We start from the raw sequence: 22,677 nt of genomic DNA, 5'->3' as shown, positions 1-22,677 counted from the left end.
GAAGTCCTTCAGCACAGTGTAAGACATCTGGAAATGTCACCTTTCTTTTCCTGTCTCAGCTCTCGTGCCTTCCTTGGCAGGAAGATTTAAATCTTAAAATCTAATCTTCTCTAGGATATTTAAGTAGCCTCGGACTTCTCTATAGGTATTTTAATGTCACAGGGGTCAGCAGAGAGCAGAGTTTAGGGAGGGCCACACACCTGCTTTACCCAACCTCCTTCTTGTCTATCCTGACATTTGTTTTTCACGTTTGCTTTTGTTCTTTAATATTAACTCTAGAATTATGTACCTTGAGTTTTCTGCTCTGTTGGTCTGGGCTAGGTCTTTCCTCAGCAACGAACCAGAGCCAACATGTGAAGCACCAGTGGGGAGCTGGGTGAGCAGGGAGGCATTTGTCCAGTTGCATTTCTGCATCTAGCCACAGAGCAAACAGTGGGAGTACTTCCAGTACCATGAGGGCCGGTACTTCCAGTACCATGAGGGCCTGGTTCAGTGTCTCTAAGCCAAAAGAGAGCAGGTAAAGCTTACAGTGTCACTGGGGAATACTGGAAATTAGTGGAAGGCATAAAAGATTGGTTTTGGTTTTCTGATTCTTTGAAGATTTTCAGACCAACTGTAAAGATCCTCATTGCAGATAACCTCCTTCATCCTGTGAGCTCGCAGGCATTTCTGATGTTGCTTCTGTTAGGAGACGATATAGAGGAACAGAGTATTTACCAGCTGGGACTAGAAGTCAGGACACATATTATAGCCCTTGGTCTTCCATTTCATTTCCAGTGATCATAGCAAAGTACCTAATCTGAGATTAATTTTTTTTTCAATCCAGAACATGAATAGTCATCTTCAATTGAGGTAGCCCTAAGGTTTTAATGATACCAAACTGAAAAATGCTTGTAAGAATTCATTTTCCAACACAACAAAGCTCTATACAAAGATGGTACAGCTTGGGCACTGCTGCTTAAATGTACTGTCATATACATTTTCTACATTAGTCCTCTAATTGCTTCTTTTATTTATTTACAATGTTGAGCTTTAAAGAGTGGGTTTTCATTTATAAAATAAACAGGATTTTCCTTTTGAATTCTAGTCTGTTAGTAAATGATAACTTACTCTCTGCACTTTTTCCCCCCAGTGGGACCATGAGTGTGGTTTCATTGTTCTTAGTGTGAGGATTAAAGTAGGTCAAAGATTACCTTCCAGTTATTGGTAGCGTACCTTTTAATTTGTGCCTTGTGTGCCTGACTGGCCAAGCTGGCCTGTGAAGTGACCCTCCACCCATTCATTAATGTTTCATGTGAGGAGCTGGATTGAGAATTACTACTGTGCCATCCCTTCTGTAGTGGAAACAGGCAATGATTTAGGTAACTACATTGCCACATACTATCTCAATTTCCAAGACTTCTAAAGTCTTAAATGTTTCACCACTTCCTATGGAAATGTTTAATCTTGTAGTTTGTAAACACACCATCTCTTAAATCCATAATATATATTTAGGCAGTAACTGTCTTTTGATCCATGGCTGGGTAATCATCAAAAGTTTGAGGGAGCTGCTGATACTGGGCCATCTTCTTTTCTTAAATATTTATTTATTTACCCTTCTACCATCCCTTGTCCCTTTCTTGCCCCCCCTCCTCAGGGTGTTTATTGATGACCACTGGTTTTTAGAAGTGTTTTATGTATTCACATTTTCTGCTGCTTTTGTCCAGTATTTTTCTTTTTAATTCTGATTGACTTTGCTGCACATAATTCTCCAAAATTCCCACCTTTTTTTTTTTTTTTTTTTTTTTTTTTTTGAAAAAAGGGCTGCATTTCATCCTCTCTTATAGCTATGTAATATTCCATGGTGGAGATATACCAACCACATGGTCTTGATCCTGTTATCCATTGGTAGACATTATTTTGAAACATTATTGGAACGTACAGGTTTTTTTTTTTTTCAATGAATGATAAAATCATAATCATTTATTAAATGAGGGTGTTATTCCTGTTTCTTTTTTTTAATTTTATTTTTATATTTCCCATACAATTGCAACCCCCTTATTTGACCCCAATCCCTCCTTCCCACCCCACCCCCCCATAGTGTGTCGTCTCTGGTTCATAGTTGTTAGTTGATTTTGATTTTTTCTTTGTTATAGTTATTCTTTTTCCTGGTCCCTTATTTAGGTTTTCTAGATTCCTGCTATGAGTGAGACCATCCGGTATTTTTCTTTTTCTTTCTGGCTTATTTCGCTGAGCATGATCCCTTCCAGCTCCATCCATGTTGCTGCAAATTGCATGGAACATACAGGTTTTTGTGTTGATGGTTTCATATTTTTTTCTGTATATTGGAGCATCTTTTCTAAGCACTACTCTTTCTTTTTCTTTCTCCCTTTTTCTTGCTTTGTGCAATAGGATGCTTGATAGCAGCAGTAGAAATTGATTCTGGCCAAGTTATACAAGTAGGGACTTTATGGCAAGGATATGAGGCCAGCTCCTGAGATGAACTGAAGGACCTGCTTGGAGCAGGAAGGATCCATATAGTTCAAGAGTCCCAGCCAGGCATCTCCAGTTTTCATCAGCACTGCTAATTGCTTCAGCGATCGCCAGTCACCAACCCTTTATCACTCATTCAAGCAACTGTGTCCTAGCAGGGGTAGTTTTAATTGGCCAAGGTCCAGACGTGTGCTCACCTGTTACGTGTACTGTAGCAGTGAGAAAAAGGCTTCTAGGAATCCTGGGGACCCTCTTTGGCTTCTGGAGCATCAGGACAGCTATCTGGAGTGACTATTCACTAATAGCAGAGGAAAGTGGGGAGGGACAGAGTTTGCTGCCTACCCCATTTGCCACAGGTCCACTGGTTCATTCTCACTTCCCTAAGTGCGCTCATTCACGCGAAGCATGTGCACATCAGGAGGTATGAAGTTGTACTACCAAAATGAGGTCGTTATGTAAAGGATTGGCAAATCGATAAAATTTGAAGAAAATATGTGGTCATTCCCTTTCCTTTTCCCTGCCTTTCTTCCCCTGTCCTGAGTTTACCTGTGTGGCTAACCCTTGGCTACCTGACAGGTAGAAAGCACTTGAGGCTGGGAGAGGGTGGATATGTTGTTATAAGCAAGACAAACAGCTCATGCCATCAAAGAGCTACCTTCCAGTCCAGGAGGAGCAGAAATTAGAGATGGGCAAGCCACTTATGCATTGAGCTGCTAGAGCTCAGTGTCAAAAGGAGACTGAGCCACATCTTGGGTAGAGGCTCAGATTCTAGTCTCATTTGTTCCCCATCAAGGAACACTCCATTTTAGAAAAGCAGACCCCATACCATGGATGAAATATTTAAAGTGCTTGTATATTTTTAACAGGCTCTTTTCCCTGTGGGCAATTTCTTAGCTTTGATTTCTTCTGCATTTTCCATGACAAATGCTGATCTCTTTGAGAAAATAGTTGTTAAAGAACTAACAACTAACTAAGGAACTAAGATAACTCTCATTTCTTCCAGCCTCTTTTCCCATTTCATACACGGTATTGAAGTTCTGTTTACTACCCCATTCTGCCTTGTCTAGTCATACAAATCACCTGGCACTTATTAAAAATGCAAATACCCAAGCGCTGCTTTTGGAGCATCTGATTTCAGTAAAAACTGTTTCCCAAGCACCTCACCAGGTAATTCTTAAGATCCAAAAAGCTTGGGAAAACTGCCCTGGAGAATGCTCAGACATGATTAGGAAATAACACCTTTGGCTTATGTAGGGCTCCTATTGAAAGGAGCTGTGGTTCTAAATGGGTGCCCCACAGTTGTTACGGTGTCTTTGTAAATAGGAGGAATTGTTTGTGATTCTCATTTTTCCCAGTGGGGTAACCAGAATATGCATCATGATATAAACTTCTGGACTCCTATATGTATTATTATATGGCGCTCTGACTGTTTGAATCAGCTTTCCATTTAATCAACCACTCGAGTCCCTAGAATTCCATTTCTGCCTCCATAGAATCTCATACCTTTCTCCTTGTTTTTCTCTTGGCTGGCTTTGTTCTCATTTAGGCATATTTTGCCGCTGAGCTAGACATTTGGTAGTTTCCTCACTTGTTTCCCCTCTTCTAGATTTTTTTTTTCCTTATCTGATACCCCCATGAGAACTCTTATTAGAGATCTTGGTTTCATGGGAAGGCAGTAGTGTATAATCATGTAATGAGCAGCTTTAGGTGCATGAAAAATCAGGTTTGCATCCTAAGTCCATAATCTTACCAGCTGTGTGACATCAGTCATGTTTTTAACCTCTCTAAGCTTCCGTTTTCTGATTTATAATTTGGAGAAACTACTATGAATGGTTGTGGTAAAAATTAAGGGACAGGGCTTTTGAACTGCGCAGCAAAGTGGTAGAGACAAATAAGTGCTTAAGAACACTTGCCATTACTGAATAGTTTAGGTAGCATGGGACATTGTCTGATAATTTGAAAGCCTTCATGTTTAGAGCTGTCTGGGGCAAATTATTTTATTGCATTTAATTCTTGGGCTCTTCTCTTTTCATTCAGGTTATTGCTCTATTTATTTAATTTTTTTAGCTTTTTTTTTTAGCTTTTATTTATTTATTTTTTTTTAATAGAGGCATGTTTTATTTATTTATTTGTTTGTTTGTTTCGTTTATACATGCACTGGGTACAGTCAGAAGCACAGGAGGGTGAGAGAATTCACTAGAGCCAGAGCGGGGAGCAGAGCAGGCAGAAGGACCGAAGTACACTGCTGAGGGGAGCAGCGGGCGGCAGGAGAGGTCTGCGCGCCATGTGGGACCCTCCTCTGGTGGCCGGGGAGCAGCCGGGGATCGAACCGGCGCCGCAGAGGCTGCGGGCAGCTTCGCAACCCAGCACTCAACCGCTGCGCCACCGGGGAGGCCCTTTAGCTTTTATTTTTAAACAATATTCATTGCTCTATTTAGATCTTTTTCTTTGGATCAAGTTTAGCCACTTGTGTTTTGTAGAAAATTGTCCAGATCATTGAGATTTTAAAATTCACTGGCATGAGGCCATGCATACCATTTCTTACAATCACTTTATTTTCCTTGTCTGTGTCAGTTTATCACTTCTAATTTTGAATATCTCTTATTGAAGCTTTTCTTCCCTTTCCTTAATTAGCTTAGCCAGACCTTTGGTTGAATGTGCCTTTTTTTCCTTGTTAAAAGTACCAGTTCTAGGACTTAGAAGAAACATATTCTTAATTTTCTAGTTCACTAATTTCATTTTCCTTACTTTAATACTTTTTTTTAATGTTTAATTTCACACTTTGCCATGTACTGATTAAACACCTTTAGTGTAAATACTTTTTCCAGCCTTCCCTGGCCAGCCATTGGCCAAGCTTCTGGTCTCTTCCTCCCTGTTACCTGCTGGTTCAACCAGCCACACCTTAGTATGCAAGTCTAAAGACTCTAAACCTGTATTAGGCAGGACTCAGTGGTGCCTGAAGCCCAATTCATACTAGTTCATTATAAAAAGGAGTCCAGTGGCTCTCATAATTGAGGACCAGGGCATGTGCCTTGGGTACAGCCTGACCTGGGATTGCATGTGCTGTGTCTGGAGACCTGCCTTTCTTTGTCTCACAGGTTGTCTGCTTTGATTTGTTTTCCAGCTGCCTCCCCATGCGGTAGGAAAAGATGGGCTTTGCCTCTTTAGGTTTCACACAGCTTTTATAGCCCCAGATCTCCTAAGATGAGATGTTAGATCTTATGTCTTCCAGTATTCACCTCTGTCCCTGAAAAAGGATTTTGGGTGCTTTGCCTGAGTTCTCTTTATTGACTGTTGCTGGTAGAAAGAATTGATAAAGAGACTGCCTGTGAAAATGGATGGGGTTACTTAGATGAAGAATGTAGAAAGAAGTTAGTTAGAATACTGACTAAGCGTCAGTGACATTAGCTATGACAGACAATTTTGTAAGCTCCTTGTGCCCAGAATCATAAAATGTGATAGAGGGAAAACCCCACCTTCCTGAAGATAGAACTGTCACTTTCCAAATACAGCCTTTTTACGAGGATACAGAGCACTGTGCCTGTATGTACTTCATCACAGGCAACCCTTGTCCTCTAGTACCGGGCACACCCAGGCAATGGTGCTGCCTCTGCACACGTTCCAGGAACACTCCTGAACTCGGTGCTGGGACTGGATCAACTCTGCCACCCCACATGTGTGGGTGTCGTGATAACAAGCCCTCAGACAGCATCACCCTGCCTGGATGTCCTACCTGGCCCCAAATCAGCGCCTGCACCCAAAAGAGGGGTGCTCTGATGGTCAGCAAAGGCCACACACTACTCCCCTACTCAGCCAGTGGGACGTCTCAAAATTACCAGAAAGAAACAGACGTCAGCTCCAAGTGTGTTTGCCACATGCCCTGAACTTTTCGGTTTTTAAAAGATTTATTTTATTTATGCACACAACTTTAATTCTTAATGGTCTTATTAAATAATGCTTATTTTCCAAGTACGGATTCTCTTATCAATACAAGAATTATGAGAGAAAGAGAGGGTGTGTGTGGATTAACTTCTGCATGAGCAGGTACTTAGGTTTGGATTTGAAGTGCACGTCTCCCTGTCCTCGCCAGGTTTCTAGCCAGTGGTGTATGTGCTGCAGAACTGAGCCAGAAGGAATTCAAGTTTCAGCTTTGAATGGGCTCCTCAGATTTGATAATATTGAAGAACAAGGTGGGAATGTAAAGTCAAAGTCCAGAGGAGTGTTTCTGCTTCCTTCCTTCCGCCTTGGTGGGTAGTTATTAGCCCAGCAGGAAGATGTTGATTTGTCCTTAAGGGAACAGGAAGAGAATGGAAAGAGACCTGGCTGGTTCTGGAAGGCCTGCCTGGTCTGTTTGTCGCACAGCTGGAAGCTGACTGGGAGCCTTCCATGCCTCAGAGTAGCTGGTGACAGGAGAAGAGACCGCGCACTCTATTTTTTTTTTAAAGATTTATTTTTTATTTATACAAGAGCTGGGGTACAGGCCAGAGGTGTGGAAGGGTGAGAGGATTCACCAGAGACAGGCTGGGAGCAGAACAGGCAGGCAGATGAAAACACTGCTGAGGGGAGCAGCAGGTGCAACAGGAGAGGTCTGCCTTACCATGTGGGTTGCTCCCTGGCCGGCCAGGATCAAACCCATGCTGCAGAGGCTGCGGACAGTTTCATAGCATTGCACTCAACCTACTGCACCACCGGGGAGATCCCACAATCTGTATATTTGAAGTTAAAAGATAAGCCCTGGGGATTTGGGCTGTTACTAACAGAATTCAGCATTTCTCCTCCTTGAGTAGGCCTTTGTTGAGCAGGAAGAGAAAGCACCTCACTCACTTGAGGTTAATGGCACCGTGGTCACAACTATGACCCACGCAAACTTTCTTCTAGAAATTTTAGGTTCCCTTCTCTGGCATATTGCTAATTTTTTGTAAGTATTCAGTGAAAACTGGAAATTAAGAGGTACCATTTTGGGCATAGATTCTTCATTCTAGTGTTAATATAGTTCCATTCTTTCTTAGTCTCATTTTCTACATATGTTCCAGAAGTAGCCACATCTAATTTTCCAGGTGACACAGCCTGCCTTAATAATATCCTGGAGAGTTTTGTGTGACCAGCCCATTTGACGTGGGGTCCTGCAGCCTCAGCCTGAGTTCCAGGCTTCTCTTGCCATCTCTTCCTTATTTTTGATGACTTGTAGTGATTTTTAAATTCTGCTACCCTCCTAGCAGTGAGAGGAGATTGTTATATGCTTCCACCAATAAGCAGCACACACACACGCACGCACGCAGTGGGCTGTAGTTAGTACCATTTTCCTAGTTTTCTTGGCATTTGGGAAGAGTCAAGGTTGATGACTATGCCCAAGTTGGTCTCCAAGCCCTTCCTGGTCACCTTGATGGTCTGCATGCCCCACTGTTCCGGCCCACCCTGGCTGTTACCCCCACATGCACTGTAAGTAAGGGTGAAGAAATCTCTTACTCCCAAATTGAGCCGCCCTTTGCCAGATACCTTTGTTTTTTGTTGATTTTTAATTTAACAAGAGATTTGCCCTGCTAAAAGTTTTATGCTTGCATGATGTAGTGTTATTAACTATTGGTACAATGTATAGCAGGTCTCCAGAACTTAGTCATCTTCCATAACCAAGACATTGCTTTGCTTCCAAGCTGTCAAATAGTCCAGGCAAAATAAGATATGCATAGGATTTCTTAGTTTTGAGCAGCTGTGGTTCATAAGGAAAATGTGTTCAGTTTCCTCTATAGCTATACAATCTATACTATGGTCCTCTTTATTGCCTCAGCTGCAGGGTCGTTAATGGACTTGGAGTTTTCTAATGATATCCTTGAGTGACCAAGGATAAGGTCCTTGAGGACCTTATCATCATGTGATTCCTCCAATTTTTTTTTAAAGATTTATTTATGCATACAAGAGTTGGGGTGTTGGCCAGAGGTGGGGGTGGGGGGTGAGAGGATTCACCAGAGACAGAGTGGGGAGCAGAAAAAGCAGATTGAGTGAAATACACTGCTGAGGGGAGCAGCAGGAGAGACAGGAGAGGTCTGCTGTTCCATGTGGGTCAGCTCCCTGGCTGGGGATCAAACTCGTGCTGCAGTGGCTGTTGATAGTTTCATAGTGCTGAGATTTAACCCCTTGCGCCACCAGGGAGACCCCAAATTTTTTTTCTTTATCCTTAATTCTTTTTCTCTTTCCCCCAACTTTTTCTGACAAATCCAAAGCATTAAATTCATAAATGAACGAGAAGGTACTTCCCTGGTTAAAATGTCAGAAATATTACTGGCATCCCATGAAGCCCTAAATTTCACAAAGCCCTTTTATAGAATAGTTGCTATCACCTTCATGAAAACCATTTGCCCAAGTTATAATGCTGTGTGATCTGAAGGAACGTGAGACTTTTAGGAATTTGAACACTGTTTGGATTTGCATCTAGATGTTTGAGTTGGAAGCATGCAGTCTTTAAATATTACTGTACTTAAAGTAATCGACTAACATTTGTGGGTGGGAGGTGACAAAAATGGATGAAACAATCCTAGAATTATTTAGGTGTTTTTTTTTTTTTTTAAGATTTATTTATTTATTTATACAAGCACTGGGTACAGTCAGAAGTGCGGGAAGGTGAGGGAATTCACCAGAGCCAGAGGGGCGAGCAGAGCAGGCAGACTGACGAAGTACACGGCGGCAGGCAGGAGAGGTCTGCGCGTCATGTGGGACCCTCGCCCTGCGGCCCGGGGATAGAACCTGCACTGCAGAGGCTGCAGGCAGCTTTGCAACTCAGCACTCATCCGCTGCGCCACCAGGGAGGCCCAGAGTTATTTAGTTATTTAAGAACATTATCATGCCTGGGGTTAACAGTTTTCTGACTATTTTAACGAGAAATGCCAGTATGTCCACTTCAGCATGACATATTCTGTCGCAGCAGTTGTGGTTGTACGTGAGACCTCTAAAAGAAGCAAAGCAAATAGAGAAACAATTGCAGCACACAGCCCCAACTTTCAGAGGAAAATGAGCTGAGCATTCCAGGGCTCTCTCCCACAATGACCCTGGAACCTGGCTAAGCCCCAAATATAGCCTCATATAATTTGTTTTTATAAACCAGAAGGATTAGGGGAATGAAGTTTGCAGGGCTACCTCTCCAGGTGACCCCCTCCCTTCTTGGAAGGGGAGGGGCCAGCCAGAACTCAGCCAGCTGGGGTCTCAGGGTGGGGCCTTCAGTAGCTACAATGTCCTAGGGAGGCCCTTCTACAGAAATAGCTATCTGCGCTACCCATAAATGGGCTCTGTGCCCATTTTCTTTGTTCCTACTCCAGTTTCTGGGCTTGTCCACTCCTTTTAGGAGCCATTCCTTTTATTTTATTTTTTTTTTTTTTAAGATTTATTTATTTATTTATACAAGCACTGGGTACAGTCAGAAGCGCGGGAGGGTGAGAGAATTCACCAGAGCCAGAGCAGGGAGCAGAGCAGGCAGAAGGACCGAAGTACACTGCTGAGGGGAGCAGCGGGCGGCAGGAGAGGTCTGCGCGCCATGTGGGACCCTCCTCCGGTGGTCGGGAGCAGCCGGGGATCGAACCGGTGCTGCAGAGGCTGCGGGCAGCTTCGCAACTCAGCGCTTAACCGCTGCGCGGGATGCCCGGAGCCACTCCTTTTAGTCATCCACTTGGCTTTGTCTCTCTGGATCACTGCTGCGGCTCCCTAACTGGCTTCTCTGGACCCACTTTTGTCCTCCTATTGCTTATTGTTTACCTGAAGCCAGGGTAGTCTTTTTAAAAGACAAACCAGATAATATAACACTCTCCTTCCCCAATCAATCATAGCTTGTTGCACTTAGGAATAAGAATCAGCCTTTTTCCATCTGCCCACCTGGTGCCACATGGTCTCGCTCCTGACTAGATGTCTGCCCTTGGCTGGTGTTTCCTCTTCACTCATTCCCAGCCTCACTTGCCACCTCATTCTGCTTACACTGCTGAGCTCCCAACCCCCAAGGGCCCTCCGCTTGCCATTGCTATTCCCTGTCTTTGCATGGCTATTCCCTCTTGCCTGTTAGATTTCACCGCAAAACTCAGAAGGCGGTCCTCCCTGAAGTAGGGGTTCTCTGTGCTCATGCAGCCCAGGGTATGGTGAATCCTGTTTTTTCAATTTCCAAACCACTCTGCATTGATATTTTTGTAAAATGTAACAAAGACATCAAGCAATGTTGTATCATTTATAGCAGCCTCTCTGCAAGTCCTCATGTGATACTCTCCATGGGTTCTTTCTTGGAAATTGCCACTTTGAGCAAAAATGACATGACAAAGCTGGTCCTTGTTAAGTGTCAGCTGAATTTTTTTTTTTTTTTGTCATCAGCATTATCATGAAATGACATTATTCAACATTATTCACTTTATACAGCTCATCATAGGCTGGTGGCAAACAATTCAGAACCAGCGCGGGCTGTGGATGTCACACAGGGTAGCATGTCCTTAAGACAGCTGCTTCCTGCAGCCCTCTGACTTGTGCTTTGTGCCCTGTTGAATGTTAGCTCCATGGTGGCAGGGTCGTAGTCTTAGACCTGTTACTAACCTTTATCCACAGTACACACCAGGTTCTTATTAAACTTTGTTGACACTCCAGTGCCCTGACATGCCTGCCCTGCCCAACCCATCCCAGAAAGCAGGAGGAGAAGATCATAGGAAGCACAGGCTGCTCCCCCTTCTCCATCTGAGTGGGTCTGCTTTGTTTCCACATCCAGCATCAGACATGGAGTCCACCTCAGTCCCCTGCCCCGGTGAGACTTTACAACTCTGCATGGATTTTGTCACTAAAAACAAAGCCATTTTCCATGTTGACATTCTTTTTAGTGAGGTAGAGTATTGTTGAGCAAACTTTTTCCATAAAGGGCTATCTATATCTTAAATATCTTAGGTGGTGTGAGCTACATAGGTCTCTGCACCTCCTCTCCCCCAACTGTAAAAACAACTATTCTTACCACGAGTACCATCAGGAAGCAGGCCAGGGTGAAGTGTGCCAGTCCCTGGCAATCAGTTGGAATTGCATTTCAATGTAGTTTTATCTTCTGTTTGAATGAAATAAGCCATGTGACACATGAAAGTTGTGTTTCTTGATCCTTTTGCAAAAAAAAATGTTGCTCACCATTATACTCATACTTACTCTCTTGTTTTCAAGTATATTATAAATATGAATAAAGTTTAGAGTAGCTTTCTCTCACACAGAATGGCGGTTGCCTAGAGCAGGGCTGGCGGTTTGTGTGCGTAGAAGAGACCAGGAAAAGATCATTTGAGCTCAGATGTATCTGTGGACCTGGGTGCTGCATCCTGAGGTAGACTCTAGTAAGGACCCATTCAAAATGTTCATATCTGAAAGTTTTCTCCTAAGTTTTTACTTGTTCCTGGAGAGCTGATACATTCTTGTTTCATTTCTTACCAATAGACAGTTTTGAATTATTATGAGGCCAAGTGTTTATAGTACTACAAATTTTATAACTGTTTTGTTATAAATGGGATATACTTGGATACATCTGGCCCCTTGTAAAAGCCACCCCTTCCTTTGCCACCAGTCTCCAGAATTCCTGTAGGCCATGTTGCCAGTCTTGTAACCAGTGTTGTTGATAGTCTATTTCAGTCACCCATTTTTTGTTCATGTATTCTTTAGTTTCACTTTTTAGTAAAGTTGTGTGAAATTAAGAGTGCACATCTTTAAAAGTTAGTAATTTAGGGCCTCCCTGGTGGTGCAAGGGGTTAAGACACAACCTATGAAGCTATCCAACCTATGAAGCTATCTGCAGCCACTGCAGCATAAGTTTGATCCCGGCCAGGGAGATACCCACATGGCACAGCAGATTTCTCCTGACTGGCCCACTGCTCCCCTCAGCAATGTACTTTGGTCAATCTGCCTGTTCTGTTCCTCACTCTGTCTCTGGTGAGTCCTCTCACCCTCCACATCTCTGGCCTGTACCCTAGCTCTTGTATGCATAAATAAAAATAAACCTTTAAAAAATAAAATAAATAAAAGTTAGTAAGTTAAAAATAAAATTGATCAAATAGTGCCTCTGTTTCTCTGATCCCTGGCTGCTAAGAAGCCTGAAACCTTGACTCTGTGAATGTAGTCTGACAGTATATGATCTGAGTGGCAGTATAGTTTCATGAAATTGGAACCAACTACACTTCTATGCTGTGTGATATTGGAACAACTTTTTAATTATTCTGAGCCTCAGTTTCTCCTTTTGTATAGTTGGGCTAATAAAAGAATCTTTTTCATAGAATTATGAGTACTAAATGAATTAATGTTTCCTTGGTAGATAGTGCCGTGTTAGCATTAGATATTATTTATTGAGGGAAAATATGCTTTTACTGATACATACTAATAAATAACTTTCCACATAGAAAATTTTATGTCTGACTTGCTTTACCCATTGAAATTTTCACTACAGGCTTTCGTGGAAGCCCAGAACAAGATTACTGTGCCATTTCTTGAACAGTGTCCTATCAGAGGTTTATACAAAGAGAGAATGACTGAGCTGTATGACTATCCCAAGTATAGTTGCCACTTCAAGAAGGGAAAACGGTATGTCAGGTTGCTTTCATTTAATTTTCCTTTTCTTATGGACTGCTTTCTTAAATGATAAAACACAAATTCTAAATAACCTAGAGGTTATGAAATTTCATTAGACTCAATTATTTTCTTGCTTGAATATGAGGAATATTTTATTGTTTGTTGGCTATTGTCCAAACTCTTTAAGATGGAGAAATTTACTTGGCATTATATCCTAGGAAGAAATCTAAATTGTAGGAGTTATTCTTGTCTTGAGGTGGCTAGTTGTCTTGGTGGCTAGTAATTTGTGAGTTAGGATTTATAGACAGCAATGGAGATTTATTTGCCTGTGAATTTATCATTGACTTACACTACTAGAAAACATGTTATTATATGCATTTCTTCTATCCGAGAATGGAAATGGACCAAGAAGTGGCACCTAATAATTTAGCTCTCTTGTTCCTTTGCCTTTCACACCCAGTTAAACTCTTTCTCTTGTTCCTTTTTTTTTTTTAAGTCTCTTTGGAGCCACCCATCACAAATTTATTTTAGAATTTCTTAGACACCTCCTCCTGCTGGAATCACCAAATTATGATCTGCAAGCTCAGCCCTGCATACCAATTGGTTTTATAAACAAAATTTTAGTGAGGAAAAAACCACGTCCATTTGTTTATGTGTTAACCATGGTTGCTTTTGTACAACTGCAGGGTTGAGTTGTAGCAGAGACCATATGGCCTCCAAAGCATAAAACATTTGCAATTTTGCCTGTCATAGAAAAGGTGACCCTGTCCCTAGCAGTCTGGCTAACAAAGGGAACCAGCATTTATTTAGAAAATCTAATTTCTTCTCCATTGAAAGAAAAGTCACTGCTTTTTTTTTTTTGCTTTTTTTTTTTTTATTTTAGCAAGGCTTTGTTTCTGTTTAGCTCAGATACCAAATTACAGTAAGTTACTTGAATATCTGAAGCAATTCAGGTAAAACTCAAGCTGTAGGAAGATGTTGGGACCTTCCTCCTTAATCCCAGTGTCCTGGATGTGACCTGTTTGCAGTTGTACTATTTATGTTGTTGTTCTTTTTCTTTTTGGTTGTATGTGTTTGGTTTTGCTCCACAAACAGAAAATTATACAGCTAAATACAGATCATCTCTGTCCCCAGGTATTTCTATTTTTACAATACAGGTTTGCAGAACCAACGAGTATTATATGTACAGGATTCCTTAGAAGGTGAAGCCAGAGTGTTCCTTGACCCCAACATACTCTCTGATGATGGCACAGTGGCACTCCGAGGTGAGTGCTACCCAAGGGAGTCCAGAACCTTCGCTGCAGCTTGATTTTGCAGTCACCCCTCCTTTGAAATACCAGACAGAATGTAGACCAGCTTGCAGAACAGATGCACACACAATGTCAGGAAAGCTAATTTTTGCACAGTATATTTAGAGCACACAAGTATCACATTCTTCTGGTGGCATGAAACAGCAATGTAGAATAATTCACACTACACTCAAATTAGCTTCTAGGGTTTCTGGGATCTTGAATATTATTATCCTTTCTCATAGCATCCCTGAGACCTATCTGTGATTGGCAAAAAATTAATCCTCTTATGAGGAATTTAAGCTATATGATATATATTCCAACTTTAAATATAAATCATATGAAAGAATTTATGAGATCTTTTTCTTTGCAGGGCAGAGAAGTGATAAGCATTTTAAAATTTAATTAGCCATTGGTATGTTAGAATTAGTAAGACACAAATCTTGTAGAAATTGGATGACTTGGTACCCTGTCCCCTGAAGATGCACATTGAAAAATCCAAATAGATATGTTTGCTTGTAGTTGCTGTATATCTCCTTAGTAACTGTCTCCAAGATAACACCAGCCACAAGTCATAAAGATGTTACCTCAGGTTTATGCCATAAGCACTACCTCTAGGGCAAGGACATTGGCTGTTCTGTCATTTCATAATTGTATACTCTGAGAATCATCTCTTGTTAGCATCCTTGATGTTTTTAGTGAAGTTAGCTCACCATTTTCTCTGTGACATCTCCTGTTTTATAGTAAAAGCATAGGTGGAGGAGGGGTTCAACCCTGCAGAACTGAGCAATTGGAATAGTGAAGCTTTGTAATTGATTAGGTGGGAATTCAAGAGCCCTGTTCCAACAGATCTGTGCAAAGACACTTTAATAAAGGTGTCATTTAATAAAGGTGTCACTTTAGTCATCTAGTAGTCCTCTTCTTCTTTCCCCAAATAAATTTTGTATGTAAAATGATGATCCTATATCAAAAATCATCAGTATTAAAAAGAAAATGTCAGCCAACTTACAAGTTATTCTTGCATGAATTTGAACAAAGTTGTAAATGAATTTAATTCACGGGTTCTGTGCAAAACTATACCCTGTAAAGGTATTCATGTAGTAATTAAGAATATTTTGCAACTCATCAAAAGACTTCATTGTACCAAAGTTCCATCTCCTGTTATGCTCATTCTAGAAACTCTAAAGGACTGCTCATCATGCACCGCCCTGATAGACGAAAAGGGAAATCAGCCAGGGGATCTGGTCTCAGCTTTGGTTTTCTGAGAATGACATTACTGGAAGTCACAGTGTTGATATTCAGATTCTTTTGATAGTATATTATTTTTCTTAACTATAAATTTCAAGTTAAAATATTGTAATTAATTTTTCCTGAAAATGCTCTAATTCTATCTAAATAATCCAAAGACTACAATATTATGTAGAGAAAAATGTATTTTTTCCCCTGTCACCTTCTAGATGCTTTTCTGCATTTACATATATGTGAACCTGGATACATTATAGGAATTAATTGTATTAATAAGTAGGTTTTGTGAAATTTTAAACTTATTTCCCATTAATAGAAACTCCATGTAAAATAGTAGAACGTTTCTGAAAATAGTTGGGTTTGTAAGGATAATTTTCAGCCCCCAGTGATGTTTATCAAGCATCATAAAAGGGAATCTCTGTTATCAGTGTCTGGTATCAAATGGTATATTTACTTCATAATGATAAAAGCCAATATAAACATGTAAGTATTTGTAAAGAAACATTCCATGGTGATTAAAACATTCTGTCTGTCCTGACTGTAGACTTGGACCTGGTGGAGCAGTCTGTAGATAGCACTGTTTTTCTTTTTTTTTTTTTTTTTTTTGGTCATTTGTGGAATTTGTGCTGTGAGCCTTCCTTGCAAGCCCCCAGACTGTTTACCTTGGCTGGTATGGTCAGAGGGTGTGCATGTTAATCCTCGAGTGCCAGCAATGCTCAGAAAATGAGGTTGTGACGAATGATTTCAAATAGTTGGGAATCCATTCCAAAAATTACCTAATGGCTCCAATTTAGTTGTGTTACATAGTATGTGACATAATTTCATTACTCTAAAAGTAGCCTCTTTACTCCTTTTCCCCCTCCTTGTCTTGGAGTATAAATAAAATATGTCAAAAGTCCCAGGTAAGCTCTGCTTTTAAATGAACTGCCTGTTGAATTATAGAAATTTTAACATGGAGATATCTTAGATACCATCCAATGTTTCATTTTACAGATGAAGAAGCTAAGACCTGGATTGGTTAGGAAACTTGTCCAGTGTCATAAAGGTCCTAAAGCTTAGCCTTCAGCATTCCTCAACTGTCAGTTTCCTATTCCTTCTTTCATCATGATCTGCTTCCAAGTATAACAGAGAGCTTTGTCACATAGCAGCAAGGGTAGTGAGCAAGGCTAGGGGCTGTGTCCTCACGTTCACCATTTGGGAATTTCTCCTGTGTCCCATAGGCTATGCATTCAGTGAAGATGGTGAATATTTTGCCTATGGTCTAAGTGCCAGTGGTTCCGACTGGGTAACGATCAAGTTCATGAAAGTCGATGGTGCCAAAGAGCTTCCAGATGTGCTCGAAAGAGTCAAGTTCAGCTGTATGGCCTGGACCCATGATGGGAAGGGAATGTTCTACAATTCATATCCCCAACAAGATGGAAAAAGTGATGGTAAGCTAAGTCTTCAGATGAAGTATCTTTTTCATAAAATAGAAATTATGGTTTCACATGATTTTAAGAAGAAACTAAACCCCGTATAGAGATTGTTTGGTCTAGAACCAGGTTTCCTCAAAGTGCTCTGAGTTAACAGTGATGTGTGACAGATCACCCCAAAACCTAATGACTTATATTAATGACCATTTGTCTTTGCTTGTGCATCTGTGGGTTGGCCAGGCAGTTCTGGGTTTAGCTGAGTTTTATGTCTCACTATCTGTAGGTTAGTGATTGGTCTTAGCTTGGTTCTTTCACATCTGGGGCCTTGGCTCTGCTCCATGTGCTCTCTCATCCCCTTGCAGACTAGCCTGGGTTTGTTAATGGTAGCTCAGCGGGATTAAGGGAGGGGGGTCTGAAAGGCACAGCTTCTTGGAGGCCTAGACTTGGCTATTGGCACAATGTCACTTCACTGCATTCTGTGAACCAAAGCAAGTCATGGGATTAGTCTCTATTCAAGAGGTGGGCAAATAGGGAGTTGTAAAATGTTGGGACCATTACTGTAATCAGTCCTTCACAAATGTATTGCCTCTTATAAGGGGATCATGGACGTGTTTTGTTTTATTTTGACAATGCCAACATATTTAGTGATGTTGAATAATGAGAAAGTTTCCCTATGGCATCTCTTCCTAAAATCAGAAGTTTCAGGTCATCTAGTTCCACTGGTTCCATTTGTCTTGACACTTTTCTTCTTGTTAACTTCCTGGACACACCTTTGTTCTTCTATTACACAAAGATTCTATTGTGTTCAAGTGTTCCCTCTTTCTTTATATCTCTTTTTTTTTTTTTTTTTTTTGCATGTGAGTGTCCAGTAGTTCTAGCACCATTTGTTTTGTTGAAAAGACTATATTTTCTCCATGGTATTGCCTGTGCTTTTTTTTTTTAATTAAAAATCAGTTGAATATAATATACACATATCTGATACACTCTTACTTTGGCCTCTCTATTCTGTTCCATTGATCTATTTGTCTGTTTATTTGCTATCACACTGTCTTGATTACTTATTTAAGTCTTGAGGCCAGGTAATGTTAGTCCTCCAACTTTTTCACTCCCTTCAATATTTTGTTGTTTATTCTGAGGTTGTTTTTTTTTTTTTTTTGCCTCTCTACATGAACTTTGGAATCCATGAAATAATTTTTTGCTAGGCACAAATGATTTGCTGGGATTTTGATTGGAATTATGTTGACTCTTAGATCTAGTTGAGAAGAACTGACATGTTGCATATTCCTATCCATAAACATGGAGCATCTCTATTTGATTTCTTCCATCAGAGTTTTGTAGTTTTGCGCATATTGGTCTTTAACACGTTATTTTTTTTTTTTTTCCAAGATTTATTTATTTATTTATACATACAAGCACTGGGTACAGTCAGAAGCACGGGAGGGTGAGAGAATTCATCAGAGCCAGAGCGGGGAGCAGAGCAGGCAGAAGGACCGAAGTACACTGCTGAGGGGAGCAGCAGGTGGCAGGAGAGGTCTGCGCGCCATGTGGGACCCTCCTCCGGTGGCTGGGGAGCAGCCAGGGATCGCACCAGTGCTGCAAAGGCTGCGGGCAGCTTTGCAACCCAGCACTCAACCACTGCGCCACCAGGGAGGCCCCTTAACACATTTTTTGCTAGATTTATATCTAAGTAGTTTATTGTGGGGGGTTTGTCAATGGTACTGGTGTTGTATTTTAATTTCAAATTCCTCTTGTATGTTGCTGGCATAGAGGAAAGTGGTTAACTTTTGTATATGAACCTTGTATTCTACAACATGGTACTTTTTAAATGTTTCTAGCGTTATACAATGTGAATAGAATAGACGTTCTTAAAATCCCCAACTGCATTTCAGTGTACATTTTTACCCCCTTCAGGCACAGAGACATCCACTAATCTCCACCAAAAGCTCTGCTACCACGTCCTGGGGACTGATCAGTCAGAAGATGTTTTGTGTGCTGAGTTTCCTGATGAGCCCAAATGGATGGGTGGAGTTGAGGTAGGTTACTGCTGTCAACCTTTACATGCAAAGATGGTCTCTCATGGGTTGTGTGTATAAAGACTCCTCATTTGATTCTCTTTTGGGAGGGTAAAAGTCTTTTTGAGTGAGTAGACTTAAAAACTTTGGTGTTCAAATTGACTCAATGAAGGCAATAAGTTTTTCAATTGCAAGCTCAACACATTTATCTTAAAACCAAAACTATTGCATGCTTACTCTAAGAAATGTAAAACAGTATTGAATAATGTTGCGGATAAAGTAAAATATGAACATTTTGAAACTTGGAATCTTGCATCTCAGAGGTGAAAAGAGTTATCCTTCCAAATTTTTCCCTTATATACAAGAGAATATCAGGAGAGAGAGAGAGAAAAAAAAAGATTTTCTTTTTTTCACAACTGCGCTCTTCATGTGAAGTGTTCACTTGATTTTACATTTACACATGTATCTTCTAGACATTTTCCCATCTAATAGCTGGTTTGTACATTCCTTGGGAGTCTCAGCAACAACCAGCCTCTATTGAAGTGATGCATCTTTGAGGCTACTTATCCAGATTTTATTCACATAATCAACTGGGAAGCAACTTAGAAGTACTTAGAATAAAAACTTGACTTTTGATAGCTCTTTTCTGAATCCTAAGAAATTTTTTATTGAAGAAAAAAAAAAGCCATTCTGGGTGTTTTAAAATAGGTAGGCTGTCCCATTTTTAGAGGAAATTAGGAATCCACCAGAAGCATTTTAGTTCATTGAGATACAGAACTTTGACAACAAAGGAACATTTTAAATTTCAAATTCTGGTTATGGGTCTGGTTCTTGGGGGATAGAATAGGAATCTGCCTATTCTATCATAGGTCCATGTGCATTGATATACTTTATTCCAAATTGTCCTTTATTTTGCTTCTTTATAGACCAGGGCTGGCAAACTACTGCCCTGAAGTCAAATCTGGCCCACTTCCAGATTTTGAAAATAAAGCTTTATTGGCACACAGCCACACCACCCTTGTTTATATTTTGTCTGTGGCTGGTTCTAAGCTACAACATTTCCAGCTGAAAATACTTATTCTGGCTTTTTACAGAAAAAAAAAATTGCCAGATTTTAATGCAATGTGTTAAAATGAAGTTGTAGGATGTATATTTCATAACCCGAAACTCGGCCCTTTTCATGTTTTTTCTTTTCCACCTAACTATTTCTTTCCCACCTAACACCATACAAGCTCTTCTTCTGTGGTTACTTTTTGTCGTGTTTTTCATATATACTTGTAATGACTTTTTTAACTCTAAATTGTTTCTACTGAGTTTTTCTTTTTCTCCTCATACCTAAAGCTTCTGCTTACTATGGATGATGGATATTTATTTATAAATTAATATACATTTTTACCTTCATCTAAGTGAAATAATTTGGGAGATAAATATACTGTAAAGTTTTTTTTTTTTTTTTAATATTAGATCATGTGTTTCTTTTCAGTTTTTTTGGAAGGGGAGTATTCATGGGAGAACCTAAAATAAATATATTTTTTTTTTTTTTTTTTAAGGATGTTCAACTTTATTAGTAATCACAGAAACATAAATTAAGGTCACAGTGAGACACTTTATAACTGCTCAAGTAGAAAAATACAGATGAGACACTGTCAAATATCAGTAAGGACTTTCATTGATTGATATTCATATACTATTGATGGGAATATAAATTGATTTAATTACTTTGGTTTAACATCTTCATATCAAGTTAGACAGTCTATAAAGAAAGAAATTCCACTGTTAGTACCCTAGAGAAATATAAATGCATACCAGAAGAAATAAACAAGAACACTTATCAAATTATCTATCAGCAAAAAGTTGAAAAAAGTTTCAACTTTTCAATGACAACAGAATGACTACATTGATAGCCATTCAATTAATGAATACTATAGAAAATTACTCAAATATTATTAGACTAGAGATGAGTGAGCTATAGCACTTGCAAGCTTTTTAAAAACAATGTGGAATAAATGAGCAAGTGATTAATATTAAATGCTCAAACAAGCAAAACTTACAATTTATTATGGAAACATTTTAAAAACTACATTATTTATTTTATTTTTTTTTTTTTTTTTTTTAAAATTTTGTTATATTCCCCATACAATTGCCGCCCCCCATTCTGACCCCATCCCTCCCCTCCCGCCCCCGCCCCCCTAAAAGTGTCTCTGGTTCATAGTTTTTTGTTGATTTTGATTTTCACTTTCTTATAGTTTTTCATTTTCCTGGTCCCTTATTTAAGTTTTCTAGATTCCTGCTATGAGTGAGACCATCCGGTATTTTTCTTTTTCTTTTTGGCTTATTTCGCTGAGCATGATCCCTTCCAGCGCCATCCATGGCAGCAAATTGCATTGTTTTATCTTTTTTGAATGCTGAGTAATATTCCATGGTATATATGTACCACATCTTCTTGATCCAGTCATCTTTTTTGGCATTTGGGTGTTTCCAAAGCTTAGCTATTGTAAACAGTGCTGCTATAAACATAGGGGTGCAGGTGTTCTTTGGAGTTGATGTTTCTGTGTCCTTTGGGTAAATACCTAGGAGTGGAATTGCTGGGTCATATGGAAGCTCTATGTTTAGTAGGTCCAGAAATCTCCACACAGCTTCCACAGTGTTGGACCAGTTTGCACTCCCACCAACAGTGCAGAAGAGTTCCTTTTTCTCCACACCCTCGCCAACATTTGTTGTTGCAGTTTTTTAATATGTGCCATTCTCACTGGTGTAAGATGGTATCTCATGGTAGTTTGATTTGCATTTCCTTGAGACAAGTGATGTTGAACATTTTTCATATGCCTGTTGGCCTTGCATTTCCTCTTCAGAGAAGTTTCTTTTAAGCTCTTTGCCCATTTTTTGACTGGATTATTTTCTTTGTTGTTGTTGAGTCTCATCAGCTCTTTGCAGTTTGTGATCAGTCCTTATCATTAGTGTTGGGTGCAAAAATGTTCTCCCAGTTGTGGGGTTTCTCTTTGTTTTTGTTATTGTCTCTTTGCTGTGCAAAAGCTCTTTAATTTGATATAGTCCCAGCTGTTTATCTTTGCCTTCACTATCACTGCTTTGGGTGATGTGTCTGTAAAGATGTCTTTGATGTGCAAATCACGTAGTGTTTCGCCTATATTTCCTTCTATATATTTTATGGTTTCAGGTCTTATGTCTAGTTCTTTAATCCATTTTGAGTTGATTTTTGTGTATGGTGTGAGGGGTGTCAAGCTTCATTCTTTTGCATGTAGCGACCAGTTTTCCCAGCACCATTTATTGAACAACTTTCTTGCTCCAATGCATAGTCTTTGCTCCTTTGTCAAAGATTAGTTGACCATAAATCTGTGGTTATTTTCTGGATTTTCTATTCGATTCATTGGTCTGTATGTCTGTTCTTTGTCCAATCATGCGTTTTGATGATTATGGCTTTGTAGTATAGTTTGAAGTCTGGGAGTCTGAATGCCTCCATTCCCTTCTTTTTTTCAGGAGAGCTTTGGCTATTCGGGGTTTTTTGTGATTCCATATGAAGTTCATCAATAATTTTTCTATTTCTTTGAAGAATGACATTGAAATTTTGATTGAAAAGCATTGAATCTGTATATTGCTTTTTGGAAGGATGGCAATTTTAATAATGTTTTCTTCCATCCATTGAGCAGGGATGTCCTCCATTCTTGGTCTTCTTCTATTTCTTTT

At 40.0% G+C, this 22,677-nt stretch overlaps 1 protein-coding gene across 3 annotated transcripts in view; it reads left to right on the top strand.

Moving 5' to 3' along the window:
- The window catches only part of PREP (prolyl endopeptidase), a 292,365-nt gene that overhangs the window by 195,485 nt on the left and 74,203 nt on the right, over nucleotides 1-22,677 (top strand). For all 3 annotated transcript variants that reach the window (XM_054699063.1, XM_054699064.1, XM_037520159.2), the window contains 4 exons: nucleotides 12,896-13,029; nucleotides 14,152-14,282; nucleotides 16,772-16,981; nucleotides 18,875-18,996. In XM_054699063.1, coding sequence (XP_054555038.1) covers nucleotides 12,896-13,029; nucleotides 14,152-14,282; nucleotides 16,772-16,981; nucleotides 18,875-18,996 — 597 coding nt within the window. The remainder of the gene's footprint in view (nucleotides 1-12,895; nucleotides 13,030-14,151; nucleotides 14,283-16,771; nucleotides 16,982-18,874; nucleotides 18,997-22,677) is intronic.

This window comes from Talpa occidentalis, unplaced genomic scaffold (genome assembly GCF_014898055.3).
Source record: "Talpa occidentalis isolate TD23 unplaced genomic scaffold, MPIMG_talOcc4v2.1 talOcc4.2, whole genome shotgun sequence".
Lineage (NCBI taxonomy): Eukaryota > Metazoa > Chordata > Mammalia > Eulipotyphla > Talpidae > Talpa > Talpa occidentalis.
The sequence above is the reverse complement of the archived record's forward strand: the minus strand, read 5'-3'. Positions and strand labels throughout refer to the sequence as shown.